Source organism: Hemiscyllium ocellatum, chromosome 19 (genome assembly GCF_020745735.1).
Source record: "Hemiscyllium ocellatum isolate sHemOce1 chromosome 19, sHemOce1.pat.X.cur, whole genome shotgun sequence".
In the NCBI taxonomy this organism is placed as follows: domain Eukaryota; kingdom Metazoa; phylum Chordata; class Chondrichthyes; order Orectolobiformes; family Hemiscylliidae; genus Hemiscyllium; species Hemiscyllium ocellatum.
This window is the reverse complement of record NC_083419.1, coordinates 16,446,782-16,467,842: the sequence shown is the minus strand read 5'-3', so window position 1 is coordinate 16,467,842 and position 21,061 is coordinate 16,446,782. Positions and strand designations below refer to the sequence as shown.

At 40.1% G+C, this 21,061-nt stretch overlaps 1 protein-coding gene across 1 annotated transcript in view; it reads right to left on the bottom strand.

Moving 5' to 3' along the window:
- Positions 1 to 1,394: 1,394 nt before the first annotated feature.
- The window catches only part of LOC132824637 (GLIPR1-like protein 1), a 31,470-nt gene continuing 11,803 nt past the window's right edge, over positions 1,395 to 21,061 (bottom strand). Inside the window, exons 3-6 of the mRNA XM_060839259.1 lie at positions 12,061 to 12,176; positions 2,195 to 2,277; positions 2,019 to 2,045; positions 1,395 to 1,929 (exon numbers count right to left, since the gene is read on the bottom strand). Of these exons, the coding sequence (XP_060695242.1) occupies positions 1,829 to 1,929; positions 2,019 to 2,045; positions 2,195 to 2,277; positions 12,061 to 12,176 (327 nt within the window). The 3' untranslated portion in view covers positions 1,395 to 1,828. The remainder of the gene's footprint in view (positions 1,930 to 2,018; positions 2,046 to 2,194; positions 2,278 to 12,060; positions 12,177 to 21,061) is intronic.

The window sequence follows — 21,061 nt, the reverse complement described above, 5'->3', positions numbered from 1 at the left end:
CACCAGTACTTCAGAAATTATTTTCAAAATTTATCACCCACTGTAAAATAGAATTTTAGTATTGGAAATAATGTAAGGAAACAATTAATTTAGATAAATATTTCATTGATCAGAACTTTTGAATCTGCATAGATCAAGTTAGTTCCTCCTATACTTGTTCGTATATTTCATTTGAAGGTTTCCATGAAGTAACTATGCAATTTCTTATTTTGAAACTGTGTAAGTGCTGAATAAGAAAAGCAAAGGGATTCTCACTGCAATATGCCAGTATATGTTATTATTGATGTGTTCAGTCCACCCTGCCCTCTCAATTGATTAAAAGGCCAGGGTGGGGATGTGGGTGGGTAGAGGAATGCATTTAGAGATTTACACTAAAGTGCCCCTTTCATTGAGAAAATCATTTTAACTGCAAAAGAGTTACAGTAAGTATTTATCTTGTCCGCTCAATTTAAAAGGACACAGGAATTTTCAAAATTTTTGTTGAAATTCAAAATAGACATCCTTCATAAAAACTAGTTAAGGAAACCTCTCCTCCCCACTTCATGCGAGAAACTCACAACTGATATTTCAGTTCTCATGTGACACTATTTCATGTAAGTTGCCAGCATGGTGTTTAATGCTGTTATATCATAATTGCAAAAAATAATATTTTTATATGTTATGTATACCTTCAGGGTTGCTTGTTTTCAGTATGCAAAGGGATCAAATCATATCACTGTTCATACAAAAAATATGACAGCCACAAATCTCCCCTCATTTATTTTTAGTGCTTTTAAACTGCAACTACTATGTATTAATTATGTTTTAACACTATGGATTGAGGAAATCTGAGATAGAACAGAAAATGCTGAAAATACTTAGCATCAATGAAAAGTCAATATTTTTCTTTCCTTCACTGAATTGCTTAATTTGCTGAATATTTCAAATATTTTCTATTTTTTGTTCTGTCAACTGAAATCCTATTGCAACAGTAAAAAGGAACTCAAGAGTAGTAACGAACATGGCACACCTCACTATTTAAATGGTTTGGTAATGCATGTTGTGCCAGCTGGTACTACACATACCTTAAAAAAAGGCAAAATCACCATAATTGTTTTTAAACAGATTGAAAGAAAACCTGACAAATCAGTTAAACTGCTAATTGAAAAAAGAACACAGAAGTTTTGATATTCATGTTTGTTTGATATTGAGTTCATCAGTAGTTATACTAATTGGAACTCGATATTTAGCTAACAATAAACAAAAATCTGCCATAAATTATAATCCATAAGGCATGCAAGGTTTCTTATAAATGTTCTCTGTAATACAGTGATGAACTGGAATAAATTTTCTTTTTTTGGTAATTCAACTTCACAAGGTGGCAGAAAACTACATGGAAAAAAATCAAACCTGCATTCCTTATAGTACAACTTGGGTTTACAAGAATATTTAACAAACTTTATCCACCACAAAACAGTGATACATTTGAAATATGTTTAGGAAGAGATTCTGACTTAGCGAGCTAAATACTAATTATTCAAAGTAAGAAAGTTCTTGACTGCTCTGGGCAACTCAAAACAATTGAGCAGATAAAGGTCATTAAATTTATAGAAACACCTCTGAATAGTTCTGCCTATCATTCAAATAGTCTCTCTTACTCAAGTCGTCCACTACACAGAAAGCTTTGCAAAAGGCAGGTATTCCAGCTTGGAAATTGACCAGAAAACTGCAATGAAATCATTACTTGTGAATCTGTTGGACAGAAAGCGACAATGAGAATATGCAACACAGAACTTTATATCCACTCAGCCTAAATCAGGGTTAAATAAAATCCCTGAAATTTAGGCAATTACTGCAGAACATACATCATAATAATAGAGGTAAATAGCAGCAGCTGGTTACAGGAGAAAATGGAGGCTGATCCGAAGTTTGGATTCCAGTTAGGGTATTCTGCGAAAAGGTGAAGAGAAAATATGTAATTGTTTTGTTATAACAATGTTAACAACAAACAAAAATATTTAGAAATATAAGGCACCTACTTCTGATAGCATCCCGCTTTACGTCTCCTAATAATACAAAGGGAAAAATGCAAGTGTAAGTTGCAGCTGAGGTTAAAATAATTTCCCAGAATTGCCTTGAACTTAGTCAGCTTTTTCAATTGTGAAAGCTTCAATGCAGCTAATGGCATAAGAAAACAATGTGATATTTAACTTACTGCATAATTTGTCACGACAATTGTTAGGGCATGATCCACAAGAAGTACCTGACGAATATGGTAAGGCCCCAATATAATTTCCACTGTAAAAAAAATGGAAATTGGAAAAACAAATTATTAATAATAATAGTAAGTTGAAAAAACATTAATAAAAGTCTGCATTGAGCTCCCCGAGACAATATCACAGAAATAAATAGCAGTGGTTAGCACTGCTGCCTCACAGCACCAGGGACGCGGGTTCAATTCCAGCCTCGGGCGATTGTCTGTGTGGAGTTTGCAGATTCTCCCTGCGTCCGCTTGAGTTTCGTCCAGGTGCTCTGGCTTCCTCCCATAATCCAAAGATGTGCAGGTTAGGTGAATTGGCCTGCTAAATTGCCCATAGTGTTAGGTGCATTACTCAGAAGTAAATATAGGGTAGGGGAATGGGTCTGGGTGAATTATTCTTCGGAGGATCGATGCGGACTTGTTAGGCTGAAGGGCCTGTTTCCATACTGTAGGGAATCTAATCTAGTCTATAAGAAAAAAAATAGAAGACAGAGCATTGAAAGGTCTGAGAATTCTTGGCTGACCAGGAAACCACAAAAACAGATTTATAACAAAGCTGTTGGAATGTGAAGAAGATCAAAAATAAGAGACAGAAAATGAAATAAAATCTAAAATTTTGAAATCAGAAACATGTTCCTCTCTTAACACAGAGCAAACATTTATAGTTGGTAACCATAAGGTGAAAAAATGTATTTCAGGAAAATATATGGAAAGACTAATATATAAAACAGAAAAAAACTGTGGGGACTCCAGGATATTTCATGTGATTTATTGTCACGGGAAGAGTACGCATACTTTATAGTGAGCTGGCATCTTGAACAGCTGCTGTGCATCGGGTACAGGCATGCTCACAGTACTATCAGGAAGGGAGTTATGTCTGGTTTTAGACTTCATTGAGATTTGGTACAACTGAGTGGCCTGAATGCCTACTTCGCATTTCAGAGTTGAACACACAGCTGAAAAATTGGTGTCACGTGTAAAATTTCTCTTCCTAAAAGCCATTAGTAACCAAATAGATTTTTAAACAGTGAAACTTATTTCTTTCAAAAATTCACAATTTTATTAATTGAATTCAAATTCCATTGTGGATTATATCAAATCCCACCAGCTGTCATGGTGGGATTTGAGTCATTGCCTCCAGAGTAACCTGGCCTCAGGATTACTACACTGCCAACCACTTCCCCACTAAATACCATTGCCAATATTCCATAGGTCTCATTAGAAGCTGAGTTGCTAAACCTATCCCTTTTAGCACTATGGTAATACCTCGATAATATAATGGTGAATATTCTCAATGCAAATACTTTATCTGCATCAGGACTGCACAGTATTTTGTCCTACTAACACTGTCATGGACAGATATATCTGAGACTGGTAAATTGCTGAGGTGAAGGTAAAACCATTTTTTTTGTGTTGGTTCCCTTACCATCAGTCTCCAGTCAGATCTGGAACCTATATCCTTCATGACCCAACTATTTCAAATGCCCCAACTAAGAGTACATAGTAAAGTGTACATATACTAAGATTGCCTTTGCTGCTCTCAGTGGTTCTTTTAAATGGTGTACAAGCATAGAAAATAGGAGTAAGAAAAGAACATTCAGCCCACTGAACCTTCCTGGTCATTGAACAGGTTCATGATCGGTCATCCAACTCAGTTCTCTGCTCCTACTTTCTTCCCAAAGCCTTTGACTCCTTTAGCCCTAAGAACCTAATCTAAGTCCTTCTTGAATATGTTCAATGTTTTGGTCTCAAAACAAGTTGGGGGAGTACTGATTTATCTGCTGAGGGTCCATGTTTAAGTTGATATGATGCAAATAGTGATAATGGGGTCTTACATAATCCTAATATTTAATATAAAAAGTATGAAGAAAGAAGAGTGAAAAATATTCTATTTTTTACAAGTGGAAATATTACAAGTGGTTCCCACATCCAAATAATTTATTTAGATTGTGAATTGTTGTGGATGTAGCAGAGACTCTTGCATACCTCACCTGCAATCCTGAGAATGATCTGCTTATTCCTACTCTATGCTTTCTCTCTGGAACCAATTTTTTTATCCATTCTAGCAATATTTATCCCATTCTACACCCTCTAATTTTATTTATGAACCTCCTTGTGAGACATAAACAAAAACTATCTGAAAATCCAAATACAGCACATCAACTGGTTCTCTTTTCTCTATGTTGCAAGTACCATCCTCAAAAATATTCAAATAAATTAATCAAGCATGATTTCCCTATCATAAATGCATGGTTAGTCTGAGCAATTTTGCTATTCTTTTCTAAATGTTCAGTTATCACATCCCTTATAATAGATTCTAACATTTTCCTTACTATAGTTGTCAAACTAATAGGTCTAGAGTTTTCTCTCTCCCTTATCCTCCCTTCTAAAATAGTGGGGTTACATTTTCTAGTTCCAGTCAACAGAAGCCTTTCTAGAATATTGAGAATTTTGAAAGACAACCACCAATCCATCCACTCTCTCTTTTGCTACCTCAGTCAATGACTTTGGATAAAGCTCACCTGAAAGGGAGATTTATCACCCCCAATACAGCTATTTTTTTTCAAATCTTTACTAATACTAATATCTTTTAACTCTTCAGTTATACAATGACATAATTTGCCTTGTATTTCTGCCTCATTCTGTGCTGTAAAGTCATAAAGCTTTCATGGCTACTTGCTCCTAAATGCTGACAACTTGTTGATTTTGTGGCTAATAATCCCTTGAATATTACTGCATATAACTCACGTAGGTCATGGAGCTGATAAAGAACAGTCCTGTTGTTACATGGATACCATATCACATTTTACTTAAGGAAATTGATAACTCATTTTGGAAAGGCAAATCAAAGCAGAATTTATACACTTAATGGTAAGGTCCTAAGAAATGTTGCTGAACCAAGAGACCTTGGAGTGCAGGTACATGGTTACTTGAAAGTGGAGTCGCAGGTCAATAGGATAGTGAAGGCGGCGTTTGGTATGCTTTCCTTTATTGGCCAGAGTACAGGAGTTGGGAGGTCATGTTGCAGCTGTGAAGGACATTGGTTAGGCCACATAGAAGCAAAGAGGTCCTTCTGCAGCTGTACAGGGCCCTGGTGAGACCACACCTGGAGTACCGTGTGCAGTTCTGGTCTCCAAATTTGAGGAAAGACATTCTGGCTATTGAGGGAGTGCAGCATAGGTTCACGAGGTCAATTCCTGGAATGGCAGGACTACCTTACGCTGATAGACTGGAGCGACTGGGCTTGTATACCCTTGAGTTTAGAAGACTGAGAGGGGATCTGATTGAGACATATAAGATTATTAAAGGATTGGATACTCTGGAGGCAGGAAACATGTTTCCGCTGATGGGTGAGTGCCAAACTAGAGGACACAGCTTAAAAATACGGGTTAGACCATTTAGGACAGAGATGAGGAGAAACTTCTTCACCCAGAGAGTGGTGGCTGTGTGCAATGCTCTGCCCCAGAGGGCAGTGGAGGCCCAGTCTCTGGATTCATTTAAGGAAGAGTTGGATAGAGCTCTCAAGGATAGTGGAATATGGAGATAAGGCAGGAACAGGATACTGATTAAGGATGATCAGCCATGATCATATTGAATGGTGGTGCAGGCTCAAAGGGCAGAATGGCCTACTCCTGCACCTATTATTTATTTGGAATACTGTGTGCGATTCTGGTCTCCCTCTTATTGGAAGGATGTTGTGAAACTCAAAAGGGTTCAGAAAAGACTTACAAGGATGTTGCCAGGGTTGAGCTATAGGAAAAGGTTGAATAAGCTGGGGCTGTTTTCCCTGAAGAGTCGGAGGCTGAGGGATGACCTCAGAGGCTTATAAAATAATGAGGGGCATGGATCGTATAAGTAGACAAAGTCTTTTCTCCAGGGTGGGGACTCCAGAACTAGAGGGCATAGGTTTAGGATGAGAGGGGCAAGATTTAAAAGGGACCTAAGGGACAATGTTTTCATATAGAGGGTGGTGTGTGTATGGAATAAGATGCCACAGGAGGAAGTAGGGGCTCGTACAACTGCAACATTTAAAAGGCATCTGGATGGGTATATGAATAGGAAGGGTTTAGATGTATATGGGCCAAGTGCTGGCAAATGGGACTAGATTAGATTAGGAAATCTGGTTGGCATGGACAGGTTGGACCACAGGGTCTATTTCTGTGCTGTATATCTCTATGACTCTAGTGCAACATATTTATCACAACTGGTTGACATTTCCTCATAGATATATATGCACTGATCAGGATGACATAGCAGATCTTCTGGTGCAGCTCGAGAGAATCCAGCATCATAAAAATGTCTTTAGATTTCACAAACTTAGAGAAATAGGCTCTTTGGCCAAGTTAGTCTATGCTGGTGAAAAACAACCACATTACTATTCTAATCCCATTTTCCAGCCCTTGGTTCATGGCCTTATATGCCATGGTATCATAAATGGTTCTTAACATGTTGAGGGTTTCTGCCTCTACTGCTCTTACAGGCAGTGACTTCCAGATTTCCACCACCCACAGAGTGAATTTCATTTTCCTCATATCTCCTGCTGTTTACCTTAAATCTATGCCTCCCAGTCACTCATCCTTCCCACTAAAGGGAAAGTTTGTTTCTCTTCTATCCTATCTTTGCCCTTCATAATTTTAAATATCTCAATCAAAATCCCCCTCAGTCTCTTCTGCTCCAAGGAAAACAATGCCACGCAATCAATCTTGCTTCACAATTAAAATACTCCAGTCCAGGCAGCATCCTAATAAATCTTCTCTGCACCCTCTTCAGTGCCATCACATTCCCCTCATAATGTGGATTCTGGAACACTTTCATGTCTTAAACTCTATGCTTCAGCTAATAAAAGCAAGTATTCTATAAGTCTTCTTAATCACTTTGTGTACCTGTCCTGCCACCTTAAGGGATTGGTGGACATGCACACCAAGGTTTCTCTGAAACGTGATGATTTCCAAGGTCCTTTTTTTCATCATATATCCCCACAACTTATTTATCTTGCCCTAGCATATCATCTCATATGTATCCACATTGAATTCCATTTACCATTAATGAGCCCATGTCGATCCTCCTGAAATCTAAGACTATTCTGACTATTTACCTCACCACCAATTTTCGTATCATCCCCAAATGTACTCATGAACCCTGTTATATTCAGTCTAAATTGACATATATATTACATACAGTGAAGTGTTCCAATACTGATCACTGCACAACTACACTGGACAAAGGCTTCCAGTCACAAAAACATCCCTTGACCATCAAACTTGGTTTCCTGTCATTCAGCCAATTCTGGATCTAGTTAACCAAATTTTCTTGGATCCCATGGGCTCTTACCTTCACTATTTAGTCCCCCATACGGGACCTTGGCAAAAGATTTGCTGAAGTCCAAGCAGACTTACAAGAGTCTCCTTGGATGTTAAGTCGAAGAAGAGTAAGTCATCCAGAAACACGAAATGAAGGATGCCAAAAACTTTATCCAACATATACATGAAGGTGACAGGGGCATTACAAAGTCCAAATAGCATCCCTTTGTGCCTGTGTGGAATGCAGTCTTTTCAATATCTTGTTCAAGAATGGATAGCTTGCTTATAACCATGAGTCTAATTAGGACTGCAGACATACTTTGCACCTTTGAGAACTTGCAACGCTTCCTCAATTCTGGGTAGAGAGTGAGCATCCTTGAGTCTTTGACTTGAGTGCCTGACAATTAGCAGGCTATTATCCTCACAAGAACAATGTGGGAGATGTACAGACTCATCATTCTTGAATCACACCTCGTTCCAAAGACTTTTACAGGTAATTCTAGACTTTCTCCCAGTGATGCAGTGTGATCCTAAGATAAGGAATCTTTAATGGTTATCTGTCCTCACAATCCTGTCTTACCAGATCACAATAACCAATCATAATTTTTACTGAAAGTCATCCCATACTTCATGTGAGTAGAAGTAGACTGCCTCCTCTGAGTCATCGCCAATCCACCAACATCCATCCTTAAAATGTTGATTAAGATGTCTTCTCCACTTTAGCCACTGTCCATGACAATAGCAGTTTAAGGACACCTACAAGCATACTTGTAAACAATTTTGTTGCTGAAACTGGCAATCTCCATGGGTAACCTAACCTCTTCTCTGCAAGGTCCATCTCCTTCATCTCCTCGTTTTGAAGGAGCCCCCAAGTCTCCTGAGACAGAGATAGCCACCAGAAATGGTCATGCTGACTGTCACTACCTCCTCTTCCATCTCTGCCTCATCTTCCACTGGGTCAGCTAGCACTGCCAAGGGAGCCATCTACAAGAAAGACTTGAAAAAGACAGTGACAAACCCCATCAGGAAGTGGCAAGCAAGTAAAAGCATCACTGGAACCACCGTCAGTGAATTTACAACCCTTACAAACCAGTGACTTGGTTGAATGAAGAGGCATTAATCAAGCTTACAGAATTTACCTAGATGCTCAAGGAACAAATGTTGATCCTATCATCCCTTTGTAAATGAAGACAGTGTTTCCATCTCACTAAATTTCACACACACTTGTACGGCAAGTTTCTATCACTCTACGTAAGACTAAGTCTTTTCAGAAGGTACCCCCTCAACTGGCTCTTGGTGAGAGGCTCATCAAGTTTAAAAGCTGATCAGAAGCGAAGGTCCATGGGGTCTCTTTACCTGATGGCAATGGTGGTTATGGACATCTCATCTGGATTGCCCAGCCCGATCACAATTCCATCATTTCTTAACAGCATCCCTTGGATGGGGTCTGCCATTAGGCCTACTGTGGAAATCAGACAGCAAGGATTTATGTAGCATTCTGTTCTGCCTGCCTCTTCAGAATGACGTTTACATTCCCATTTACACACACTGTCACATCCCTGATGGTAGCCAACTTCCTGGTCTAAGGAATCCAGTCTTTCTCCATGTTTTGGATAACATAATCTTGTGCTTCAAAGAAAGATAATTGAGGTCTGTCATTATTAAGCCTCCTCAACGCTGCATGGATGTTCTCAGCTCTCATTGTTTTTGTCCTTCAATATCATGTTCTTGATCAATAGGGATTGGAGGATATTATTCAACAACTTTACCACGTCAGGGCTGACATAAATGAAATGTTCCGTTTCGGCTGCCTTGCACACATAAAACATTTACTGTAACCGTGTTAAATTACTGCTGTCCTTCAAAGCCCTTGTCAGAAGCTGAACGGTCCATTGCAGACTTCTTTGAGCATCTGTACCTCTACCCAGTATTGCTTGACAGGACTTCCCACACATGTTCCATCCATTGCAAACACCATTTGTTCACTCACGTTGAAGCCCCTTGATGCCAAGAACAGCTACATGTCCTCAATTCAGTCTTTAAATCGTTGGTTTATGTGGTATATCTGGTCTCCCTTCAAATCTATTATAGTCAACAGTAAGTAGAATATCCAAACTAGAGAAGTGCTTTCTTCCTCCATAGCACCCTGTCCAAACACCTGACCCTCCAATAATCCAGGAGCTACGTCAGCCTCCCTCATGGAGGCTTCCAGTTTCAACTCTTCCACTGTTCACTCCAGCCTGGCCTGGCCAGGCACCTTTCAACTTCACCTGCAATGATGCCCGTGCAGTATAATCCCGCTGACTACGCCTGAAATTTGAGAACATATATGTCCCATTGATCATGTAACAGGGGTCCTTTATACTACTGGAATCAGGTCATTACAAACAGGAAATGAAATTAAGGATAAACAAAGAGCATATGTACATTGAGCGACCTTCTTTGTCACTATCTTGTCATCACCCCTCTCTCCAAAAAAACTCTCTTCCACCTTTTCTGTGTGTATCACCCTTAAACTTTTCACCGTTCACTTTGAACGCGTGACCTCTTGTTACTTAATCCTTCACCCTGGGAAAAAGCACATCTCTATCTATCCTGTCTATACTGGGTGGATGGATTGACAGATTTAATAAAACACACCAGATCGTAGAGATCCAGGTGAGACTTCAAGAGTAACCTTGAAGAATGCTAAGCTAGGTAACAGCTTGCCTGTTGACCTTTAAGCATAATTTTTAGTAATTTTTGACAATCTAGTTGTCAAAAAAATGGACATTCTTCAATATTGCTACTTTACTCGTATTTGCATGTTCTTCTGCATTTAGGTGATGACAGCAATGTAAGAGTTCCAATAACCCTAACCCTAACCTTTTTGTGAATTGCTCAAGAATAAAGAAATCAAAATCAAATATTTTCATTACAGTTTTTACTGGCTCAATTCTGAACCTCTGCATTATATAAAAAAAACTCAAGGGTAATGATTTAAATAATTGTAATGATTACATACATTGCATGCTTTGATTTAATAGCAGTTATAAATTAATGACTGACTTATAGGAATAACTTTATTTTTATGAGGTATGGCTAGGGACAGAACAGCAGCCACAGAATTATTACCTTATTACATCTTCTTATCAACAATTCTTTTTCAATTAAAAGGCAATCACGATGCAGTATTATCAATTTTTAAAACAATGTTCTTTTATTCATTTCACTTATTCATCACATTTTCAGGTTGTGTTGCTTGTTGATTTGGAAGGTATTTTTGAAATATTCTTGGCAAACTCCTTCAGTATATCTTGTAGACGGCGCATACAGAGATGCCACTTTTGGTGAAATTAATGCATGTGAGGATCTAAAATTTTGAATTTAGGCTGTTGTCAGAAGCAACAAGTAGATGTAGATTTTTATTAACCACAAAATAGATTTTCAATTTAAAATAACAAAATGGCTTTAGAATTTTCTTTGACACTGTGAACTTGAACTGATACTTTGCTGAGTTGGGTGAGATTAGAGAAAACAAGGGTGTTTTCATAATATGAATCATGAGACAGTGATTTGGTATTTGAACTAACCTTACACTAGCAAGCATGGGATGATTTTGTGCGTCAATCTGTTTCTCAAGAAATATCATTGGATTAGCCTGCTGTAAATCATGTCACCTTATTACATTTGATCAATCTTTTCTTGTAATTAAGGCTGTGCTGTCTCAAAAAACATATAAATAATGTGTAATTTTCGAATGTAATTGCAAAATTTTGACACGGAGCACGAAGCTTTAACCTCTACGTTGCTGGACAGAATTGCGTCAAGTTGTCTTACTTTATTAAAATGATAATCTTGCTTTGTACAGACCGCATTCCATTGATTCTTTTGACTGATCTCGATCCAAAAGGCCCATTAAGAGGGGTCTAGACCTTCGCATGTTTCAGGTCCTTTCTCATTTAGATAGTGGACAAGCTTAGAGAATCTACAGGCAAGGTTCTTGTCACAAAATTCCCAATATCATGTATTCCCTAGTATTTATATGGCTGGGCATTTAAGTTTCTGATTAATGGTAACTCCCAAGGTATTATTTTAGGAGGATTCAGCAATGATAATGCTGCTCATGCCAAGGGGAGATGATTAAATTTCCTGTTGTTGAAATTGGTCATTGCCTGAATTTTGTTCAGGTCTTACTCAATGTTAGCAAAGTAGCCAACTAATTGCAAGTTGACACTCTTAACTGTGCAATCATCAAATATTCCCATTTCTGACTTTATATATTATTGGCAGAACAACTGAAAATTGTTTAGCTCATGAAACTACCCTGAAGATATCCTGCAGCAACATCCTGGGGTTGAGATGACTGATATTAAAAACTTACAACCACCTTCCTTTATGACAAGGCTCCCACCCAGATTTCACCTTGATTCCTTTTGCCACAGTCAGTGAAACATCACCTTGATTTCAAAGACAATCACTTCTTACATGAACAAAATTGAAGTATGTTTTCAATTATAAAAAAACAACTACAACACTTACGCTGGTGCATAGTTACAGACAAAAACTAAACCCGGTCCTTTAAATCCAGAAGATTTAATTCCTTTGGGACAATCAGAAACTGCACATCCAACTTTATAAGATTTTGCCCATACGACCTGCAAAGTAATAAGATTATTTAACATTAAGTGCAGTATTTTTTTATTTTATAAACAAAGTTATGATCTGTATGCTATATCTATAAATAGAACATAAAGTCTATTCAAGATCAGAAAACTAATGAGAACAGAACTTCATATCTCATTGCTAAACTGATAGCATTTGCTTCTGGTAAGGACAATAGACATTTTTAAAATGAAAATAGAATATCGGCAATTTACCTGAACAAATTATTCTTCTACACTTCTCTGCACAGACATTAGAATATAAGGAACCTTTTGGAGGTTCCATTGAAGAAAAATCAGGATATAACAGACTTGTGGAATTAACAGTTACTGTTTTCTAGATATTTATATATACTCGAGATATTTGCGAATATATACATAACTGGTCATTCAGAGCCAGAGAATCATAGAAATACAGCAGGGAAACAGACCTTTCGGTCCAAATCATCCATGTCGACCAGATATCCCAACCCAACCTAGTCCCACCTGAGAGCACCTGACCCATATCCCTCCCAAACCCTTCCTATTCATATACCCATCCAGATGCCTTTTAAATGTTGCAATTGTACTAGCCTCCACCACTTCCTCTGGCAGCCCATTCCACACACGCATCACCCTCTGCGTGAAAACATTGCCCCTTAGGTCCCTTTTATATCTTGCCCCTCTCACCCTAAACCTATGTCCTCTAGTTTTGGACTCCCCCACCCCAGGGAAAAGACTTTGTCTATTGACCCTATCCATGCCCCTCATAATTCTATAAACCTCTATGAGATCACACCTCAGCCTCGAACACTCCAGGTAAAACAGCTCCAGCCTATTCAACCCTGTCTCTATAGCTCAAAACTTTTCTTGGCAACATCCTTATAAATCTTTTCTGAACTCTTTCAAGTTCCACAACATCCTTCCGAAGGAAGGAGTCCAGAAATGCACGCAATATTCCAACAGTGGCCTAACCAATGTCCTGTACAGCCACAACATGATCTCTCAACTCCTGTACTCAATAATCTGACCAATAAAGGAAAGCATACCAAACGCCTTCTTCGCTATTCTATCTACCTGCGACTCTACTTTCAAGGAGCTATGAACCTGCACTCCAAGGTCTCTTTCTTCAGCAATACTCTGTAGGACCTTACCATTAAGTGTGAAGTCCTGCTAAGATTTGCTTTCCCAAAATGCAGTACCTCGCATTCATCTGAATTGAACTCCATCTGCCACTCCTCAGCCCATTGGCCCATCTGATCAAGATCCCATAGTAGTCTGAGGTAACCTTCTTCGCTTTCCACTACATCTCCAATTTTGGTGTCATCTGCAAACTTACTAACTATACCTCTTATGCTCACATCCAAATTATTTATATAAATGACAACAAGTAGTGGACCCAGCATCAATACTTGTGGCATTCCATTAGTCACAGGTCTCCAGTCTGAAAAACAACCCTTCACCATCATCCTCTGTCTTTTACCTTTGAGCCAGTTCTGTATCCAAATGGGCAGTTCTCCCTGTATTCCATGAGACCTAACCTTGCTAACCAGTCTCCCATGGGGAACCTGACTGAATGCCTGACTGAAGTCCATATAGATCACATCTACCACTCAGCCCTCATCAATCCTCAATCAAGTTTGTGAGACATGATTTCCCACACACAAAGCCACATTGACTATCCCTAATCAATCCTCGCGTGTCCAAACACATGTACATTCCATCTCTTTGGATTTCCTCCAACAATGTGCCCTCCGATGTCAGGCTCACTGGTCTATAGCTCCCAGGCTTGTCTTTACCACCTTTCTGAAATAATAGCACCCATTAGCCAACCTCCAGTCTTCCAGCACCTCACCTGTGACTATCAATTATACAAATATCTCAGCAAGGGGCCCAACAATCATTTCCCTTGCTTCCCACAGAGTTCTAGGATACACCTGATCAGGTCCTGGTGGTTTATCTACTTTTATGCATTTCAAGACATCCAGCAATTCCTCCTCTGTAATGTGGACATTTTTCAAGAAGTTACCATGTATTTCCCTACATTCTATATCTTCCATGTCCTTTTCCACAGTAAACACTGATGCAAAATATTCATTTAGTATCTCCCCCATCTTCTGCGACTCCACACAAAGGCTGCCTTGCTGATCTTTGAGGGGTCCTATTTTCTTAGTTACCTTTTTATCCTTAATATATTTGTAAAAACCCTTTGGATTCTCCTTAATTCTATTTGCCAAAGCTATCTCATGTCCCCTTTTAGCCCTCCTGATTTCCCTCTTAAGTATACTCCAACTGCCTTTATACTCTTCTCAGGATTCACTCGATCTAACCTGTCTATATCTGACATATGCCTCCTTCTTTTTCTGAACAAAACTCTCAATTTCTTTAGTCATCCAGCATTCCCTATACCTACCAGTCTTTCCTTCCAACGTAACAGGGACATACTGTCTCTGGGCTCTCATTATCTCATTTCTGAAGACTTGCCATTTTCCAGTCGTCTCTTGACCTGCAACATCTGCCCCCAATCAGCTTTTGAAAGTTCTTGCCTAATACCATCAAAATTAGCCTTCCTCCAATTTAGTACTTCAACTTTTAGATCTGGTCTATCTTTTTCCATCACTATTTTACAAGTAATAGAATTATGGTCGCAGGCCCCAAAGTGCTCCCCCATTGACACCTTAGTCACCTGCCCTGCCTTAGTTCCCAAGAGTAGTCAAGTTTTGCAGCTTCTCTAGTCAGTATATCCACATACTGAATCAGGAAGTTTTCTTGTACATGCTTAAAAAATCTCTCTCCATCTAAACCCTGAGCACTATGGCAGTCCCAGTCCATGTCTTATAGATAGCTGACACCTCCTTACAAATTTGTTTCTCAATTTCCTGCTGACTATTAGAGGGTCTACAATACAATCCCAATAAGGTGATCATCCCTTTCTTATTTCTCAGTTCCATCCAAATAACTTCCCTGGATGTATTTCCAGGAAGATCCTCCCTCAGTACAGCTGTAATGCTATCTCTTATCAAACATGCCCCATCTCTCTTAACTCCCTTTCTGTCCTTCCTGTAGCATTTGTATCCTGGAACATTAAGCTGCCAGTCCAGTCCATCCCTGAGTCTTTTTTCTGTAATTGCTATGATAGCCCAATCCCATGTTCCTAGCCATGCTCTGAGTTCATCTGCCTTCCCTGTTCCGCCTCTTGCATCGAAATATGTGCAATTTATCAGTCCTACCTTTTTCTTGGCTTTGTCACTGCCTGCCCTGACTATTTGACTTGCTTCTCTTCTCAACAGTACCAGCCTCAATTTGATCTCTTTCCTCATTGTCTCCCTGAGTCCCACCCTATTACTACTTTGAATCCTCCCAAGCAGCTCAAGCAAATCTCCCTGTCAACTTTCCCCTTTCAACTCAGGTGCAATCCGTCCTTTTTGTACAGGTCACTTCTACCCCAGAAGAGATTCCAATGATCCAAAAATGTGAATCCTTTTCCCATACACCAGCTCCTCAGCCGTGCATTCATCTGCTCTATTCTCCTATTCCTACCCTTATTAGCTCTTTGTACCGGGAATAATCCAGACATTACCACTCTTGAGGACCTCCTTTTAAAATTCCTGCCTAACTTTCTATATTCTCCCTTCAGAATCTCATCCTTTTCCCTTCCTATGTCAATGGTTCCAATCTGCACAATGATATCCTGCTGGGCCCTCTCCCCTTTGAAAACATTCTGCATCCTGTCTGAGAGATCCTCGATCCTGGCATCAGAGAGACAACACACCATTCTGATTTTTCACTGCTAGCCAGAGAAACATCTGTCTGTGCCTCAGACTAGACAGTCCCCTAACACAATCAATCTATTGCAACCCAACATACTCCACATTGCATTAGAGCCAGTTTCAACACCAGAAACTTGGCTGTTCATGCTATGTTCCCCTGAGAATCCATCACCCTCTACATTTTCCAAAACAGCATACTTGCTTGAAATGGGGATAGCCACAGAAGACTCCAGCACTACCTGCCTACCTCTCTTACCTTTCCTGGAGTTATAACATCTATGTGACTGTATCTGCAACTTTTCTCCCTTGCTATAACTGCCATCCATCACATCCCCTTGCTCTTGTAAATTCTTCAATGCCTCTAACTGTTGCTCCAACTGATCCATTCGATCTGAGAGGATTCATAACCAACAGCATTAATTGCAGATATAATCCTCAATAACACGTAAACTCTCCCTAAACTCCCACACCGGACAAGAATAACACATATTTCTTCTAAGGGCCATTTTAGCTTCTTCCAATTTGCAGACCCAGAAAATAGCACTGTCTTACTCTTCTACAAAACACTGCCCCAGGCTAACTTAATACTTATGGCCTATATTTTTAAGTTTAATCAAGAGATAGATCTCAATAAAACATATAATCAAGAAAGAACCCACTCTACTCACTACTGCAGACTTGTAGCAAGACCACACTTAAAACTATTCCATTATCTGTTTCTGTGCTGTGACCTCTTCCAAACAGACTACTCCAAGATCAGTTGTGAATTTCATTGTTTGTTAATTTTCCTCGACACACTCTGATGTCCAGCAATAGATGAATTCAAGGCAGTAACTGCGCATTTTCACTGCTGTGTCAGTTGGCAGTGTGGGTTTTTCTCTCTCTCTCTCCTGCACAAACTTTGTGCTGCCTTTGACTGTTCCTCTCCCTTTTAAAAATGTTTTGACTCTTCTTTTTCTCCAAAGTTCCAAAACAATGCAACAGCATATAAAATGGTAATTGCTGCTCCTGGAATTCGTGGAAATCACCTCAAAAAAGGAGCCACCTGTTACAGCCAGAAATGTTTCCAACCCTCCATCTTGGATTACCCTGAATCTTGTGCCCTGCAGAGTATCTGCAAATTTGAAATCTTACAAAAGCAGGTGTACGAAGAAACCAATTTATCACAGAACATGAGAATGACCATTATTTATTACACCATTGTCACAGAATGACCAACTTGTAAAATTTTTTATGGTAACAAGAGTAATAATTCCATTCACACATTACTGAAATAGGCTTATTATATCAAGGACAGCCTTGGAAGAAAGCAGTCCAGGTCTAGAACATCAGAGGGAAGCCATCTACTTTTCGAAAGATAAGCACTCTGGCTCAAATAAATTAATCTCAGGCAGAAGACTTGAGCTCTTTTTACGCTATGAATTACATATATTTTCAATCAACTAAGTATCATAATTGTGCCAAACATCTCAGTGGCAGACGAGACTCAAATCTTCTGACTCACTTGGGACACTTTCACTGCACCACAATATAGTCATAGAGATGTATAGCATCGAAACAGACCCTCAGTGCAATTTCATTCTCTTCACCTCAGCAAAGTTGTTGAAGCAGTTACATCTGTCATATCCATCTCTGATTCTGAGGACTCTTCAATGCTTGATGGGCAGGGTGAACCCATACGTTATGGCATGTTTTCTGAATGTTCTGAGGGGCAGGACATGTATTGCTCTTGCACCATTTGCAAACTTGTGGCGTTCACATGGTCTATATGCTTGTCCAGTTTGCTCATCTCCCCTCCCCAGACCTTATCCCAGATCCAACCCTCCCAACTCGACATTGCTCTATCTGTCCATCTTCCCTCCCATCTATTTGCTCTGACCGAACACCCCAGCACCCCTCCACCTTTATCTACCTATTGCATTCACAGCTACCGCCACCAACCCCAGCCTCAACCCCTCCCATTTTTCTCTCAGCTCCCTTGAGCCCCACCACATTCCTGCTGAAAAGCTTCTACTTGAAACATTGACTCTCCTGCTCCTTAGATGCTGCCTGACTGGCTGTGCTTTTCCAGCACCACACTTTTTGATTCTGATCTTCAGCAGTCCTCACTTTCTCCTTATCAGGACTTTGACACCTACACAAACGTTTGTACATCACTGGTTCTGACCATGTGACTCGTATGCCTCTTAACCATGTAGGGCCATTTCCGTGATTCTTCCACCAAAGTTTGTTCCCTCTATCAAACTGTCTCTCTTGCTTGGCAGTCTTTTTGTCCTGCATTATTATTTCCGATGCCGTTTATCCTGCCCATTATGTCCGGGAAGATCAGGCTTAATCTGGTGTAGAGTCTTCTATCCATCAGCAAGCCAGTGCTGTCCCTGTATGGAGCTATCAAATCCCATTCAACTTTAGGGAATACCCAAATTCCCTGCTGATAAAAGATGGCTCATTAACTGTGACCAACTCTTCCGGGACTCCATGTATTGAAAAAGATACACGCAGGTTTTTTATTGACGTCCCCATGTTTGACAATGCACTCTATGCACCCTTTGAGCGTACGTACACTATGATGAAAAACAGTGAACACATGAAAGCAACTGATTCAAAGCATAGACAACGTGCAACTGATTCCAAGGTACACCTGGCTATTCCCATTGTGGGAGAGCTGCTGGCAGAAAGTTTAGTCCTTGTTGACACTCTGGGCACTGTGAGAAAGTAAAGATTGCACATGCTGGAGATCAGAATCGAGAGTGTGTGGCTGGAAAAGCACAGCAGATCAGGCAGCATCTGAGGAGCAGGAAAATCGATGTTTAGGGGATAATCCTTCATCAGGAAGCCCTGATGAAGGGCTTATGCACAAAACATTGATTCTCCTGCTCCTCGAATGCTGCTTGACCTGCTGTGCTTTTCCAGCAACACACTCTCGCCTCTGGGCACTACCGCACCAATGTGGCCATGTCTGCATTCAGGCTTGGCTACCAGATGTAAACTCTCACCAACATCTTCTTTTGGAGATCTGTGGATGGCACTGGTGGAGTTCAGACAGTATTTGGTGGCAATCTTTGCTCCGAAAAATCACTGTTGCTCCCCATAACAATATGCTATCTTTTACTGAGCTGGTCTCTTCAGGTCCAAAAAAATTTCAATTCCAGTTGTGTTGGCCCTTTGGTTTCAGTTTTGAAAGGACTGGATCTTTCTGCGTCTGAAGAGTCTGATATTATCAGCTATGACTGGGAGTACATCCAGAAAAAATATATTATCAGACTCTTCCACTGGGGGTATCACCAGTAGTGCATGTGCTATGGGGAAGCAATTCAATGCTTCCACATTCGTTACTTGCCCTCCCACATGGTGTTACAAATTGTAACTACAAGTGCTTAGTTTTAGAGCACACTGCTGAATGTGACTTGTAGCTACGGGTGGTGTGACAAAAATATGGCTTTGAGAAGTGTATTTTGTCCTGGTATTTTTATGAAGAGAAGTTGAGATAGAAGGCCCAAGCGATCTGTTCGAAGCCAATAAAGGTGGGGAGGGTGGCCAGTGGTATTATTGCTGAACTGTTAATTCAGACACCCAAGTAACATTCTGGGTACCAGGTTCAAATCCTGTTATGGCAGATGGTGGAGTTCAATAAATATTCTAGAATTAAGAGTCTGATGATGACTACAAAACCATTATTGATAGTCAGAAAAACCCATCTGGTTCACTAAACTGCTGTCCTTACCTCGTCTGGCCGAGGTGACCCCAGACCCACAATAATACGGTTGACACTTAACTACCCTCTCGGCATCTAGGAATGGGCAATAAATGCTGTCCTAGCCAGCAACACACAAAAAAGTAAACAGATTGTGAGGCCTTGTGTTAGGTTCTTTTCCTGAGGTTTCACACGAGATGTAATTCGCACACATCAACTTCTGCAAATGGTTAAAGTTTTTAAAGCCTATACATGTTAGGTGGCCCTTTTGACCCTCTTTGCAGGTGTGCAAAATCGAGTCAAAGAAGCCCGAAACAAAGAAAACACATCCCCCTTACACAAGTCAGCTGGTAATGTTTACAGATATTTTGGCCACTCCCTCACAGTCACATGCCACTCAAGACAACCCTAGCCGCTCCCGCACAATCACATCCCACTCAAGATACATTGCAGTGACCACCTCACCTCAGAAACAATGTAATGCAAATCATCCCTTAACGGTCAGATTTGGTGTGAGTTGTTTTTTTTTGTAACTATAGGGTGCAGTCAGAATTTCAACTGAATGCTCCAACTGACTTCTGAATAGGTCATGATGATTCAAATGGCTCTGAATGGCAAGGAATGTGGGAATGTAAACCTCCCACAATCCACCTATAAGGCAAAGACACACCACCCTACCCCCAGGGCACTCAATTTCCTGCAGGCCAGCAAATCAAATTAACTCTTTAATATCACACTTGGATTTTATTTTAGAAGTTGGAACAACTGAAGCATCATGAATGGTTGGGGTCAAACTCCCACTGAACCAGGATTTTAGTTCAACGTTTAGTAGCTGTTGGAGCTTGGAAGGAGCCCCTGCGACAGCAAAACAATCAAGTTCTCTCTTTTTCAAAATTTTCTCGAAATGATCTTTCCTCCCTGGACTGTTTAAGAAGGATGGTAAGGACAAGCCAGGGAACTATAGACCAGCGGGCCTGGCGTCGGTAGTGGGCAAGTTGTTGGAGGGAATCCTGGAGGACAGGATGTACATGTATTTGGAAAGGCAAGGTCTGATTAGGGATAGTCAACAAGGCTTTGAGTGGGAAATCATGCCTCACAAACTTGAGTTTTTTTGAAGAAGTAACAAAGAGGATTGATGAGGGTAGAGTGGTGGACGTGATCTATATGGACTTCAATAAGACGTTCGCTAAGGTTCCCCATGGGACACTGGTTAGCAAGGTTAGGTCTCATGGACTACAGGGAAAAGTAGTTACTTGGGTACAGAATTTGCTCAAAGGTAGAAGACAGAGGGTGGTGGTGGAGGGTTGTTTTTCAGACTGGAGGCCTGTGACCAGTGGAGTGCCACAAGGATCAGTGCTGGGTCCATTACTTTTTGTCATTTAGACAAATGATTTGAATGTGAGCATAAGAGGTATAGTTAGTAAGATTGCAGATGA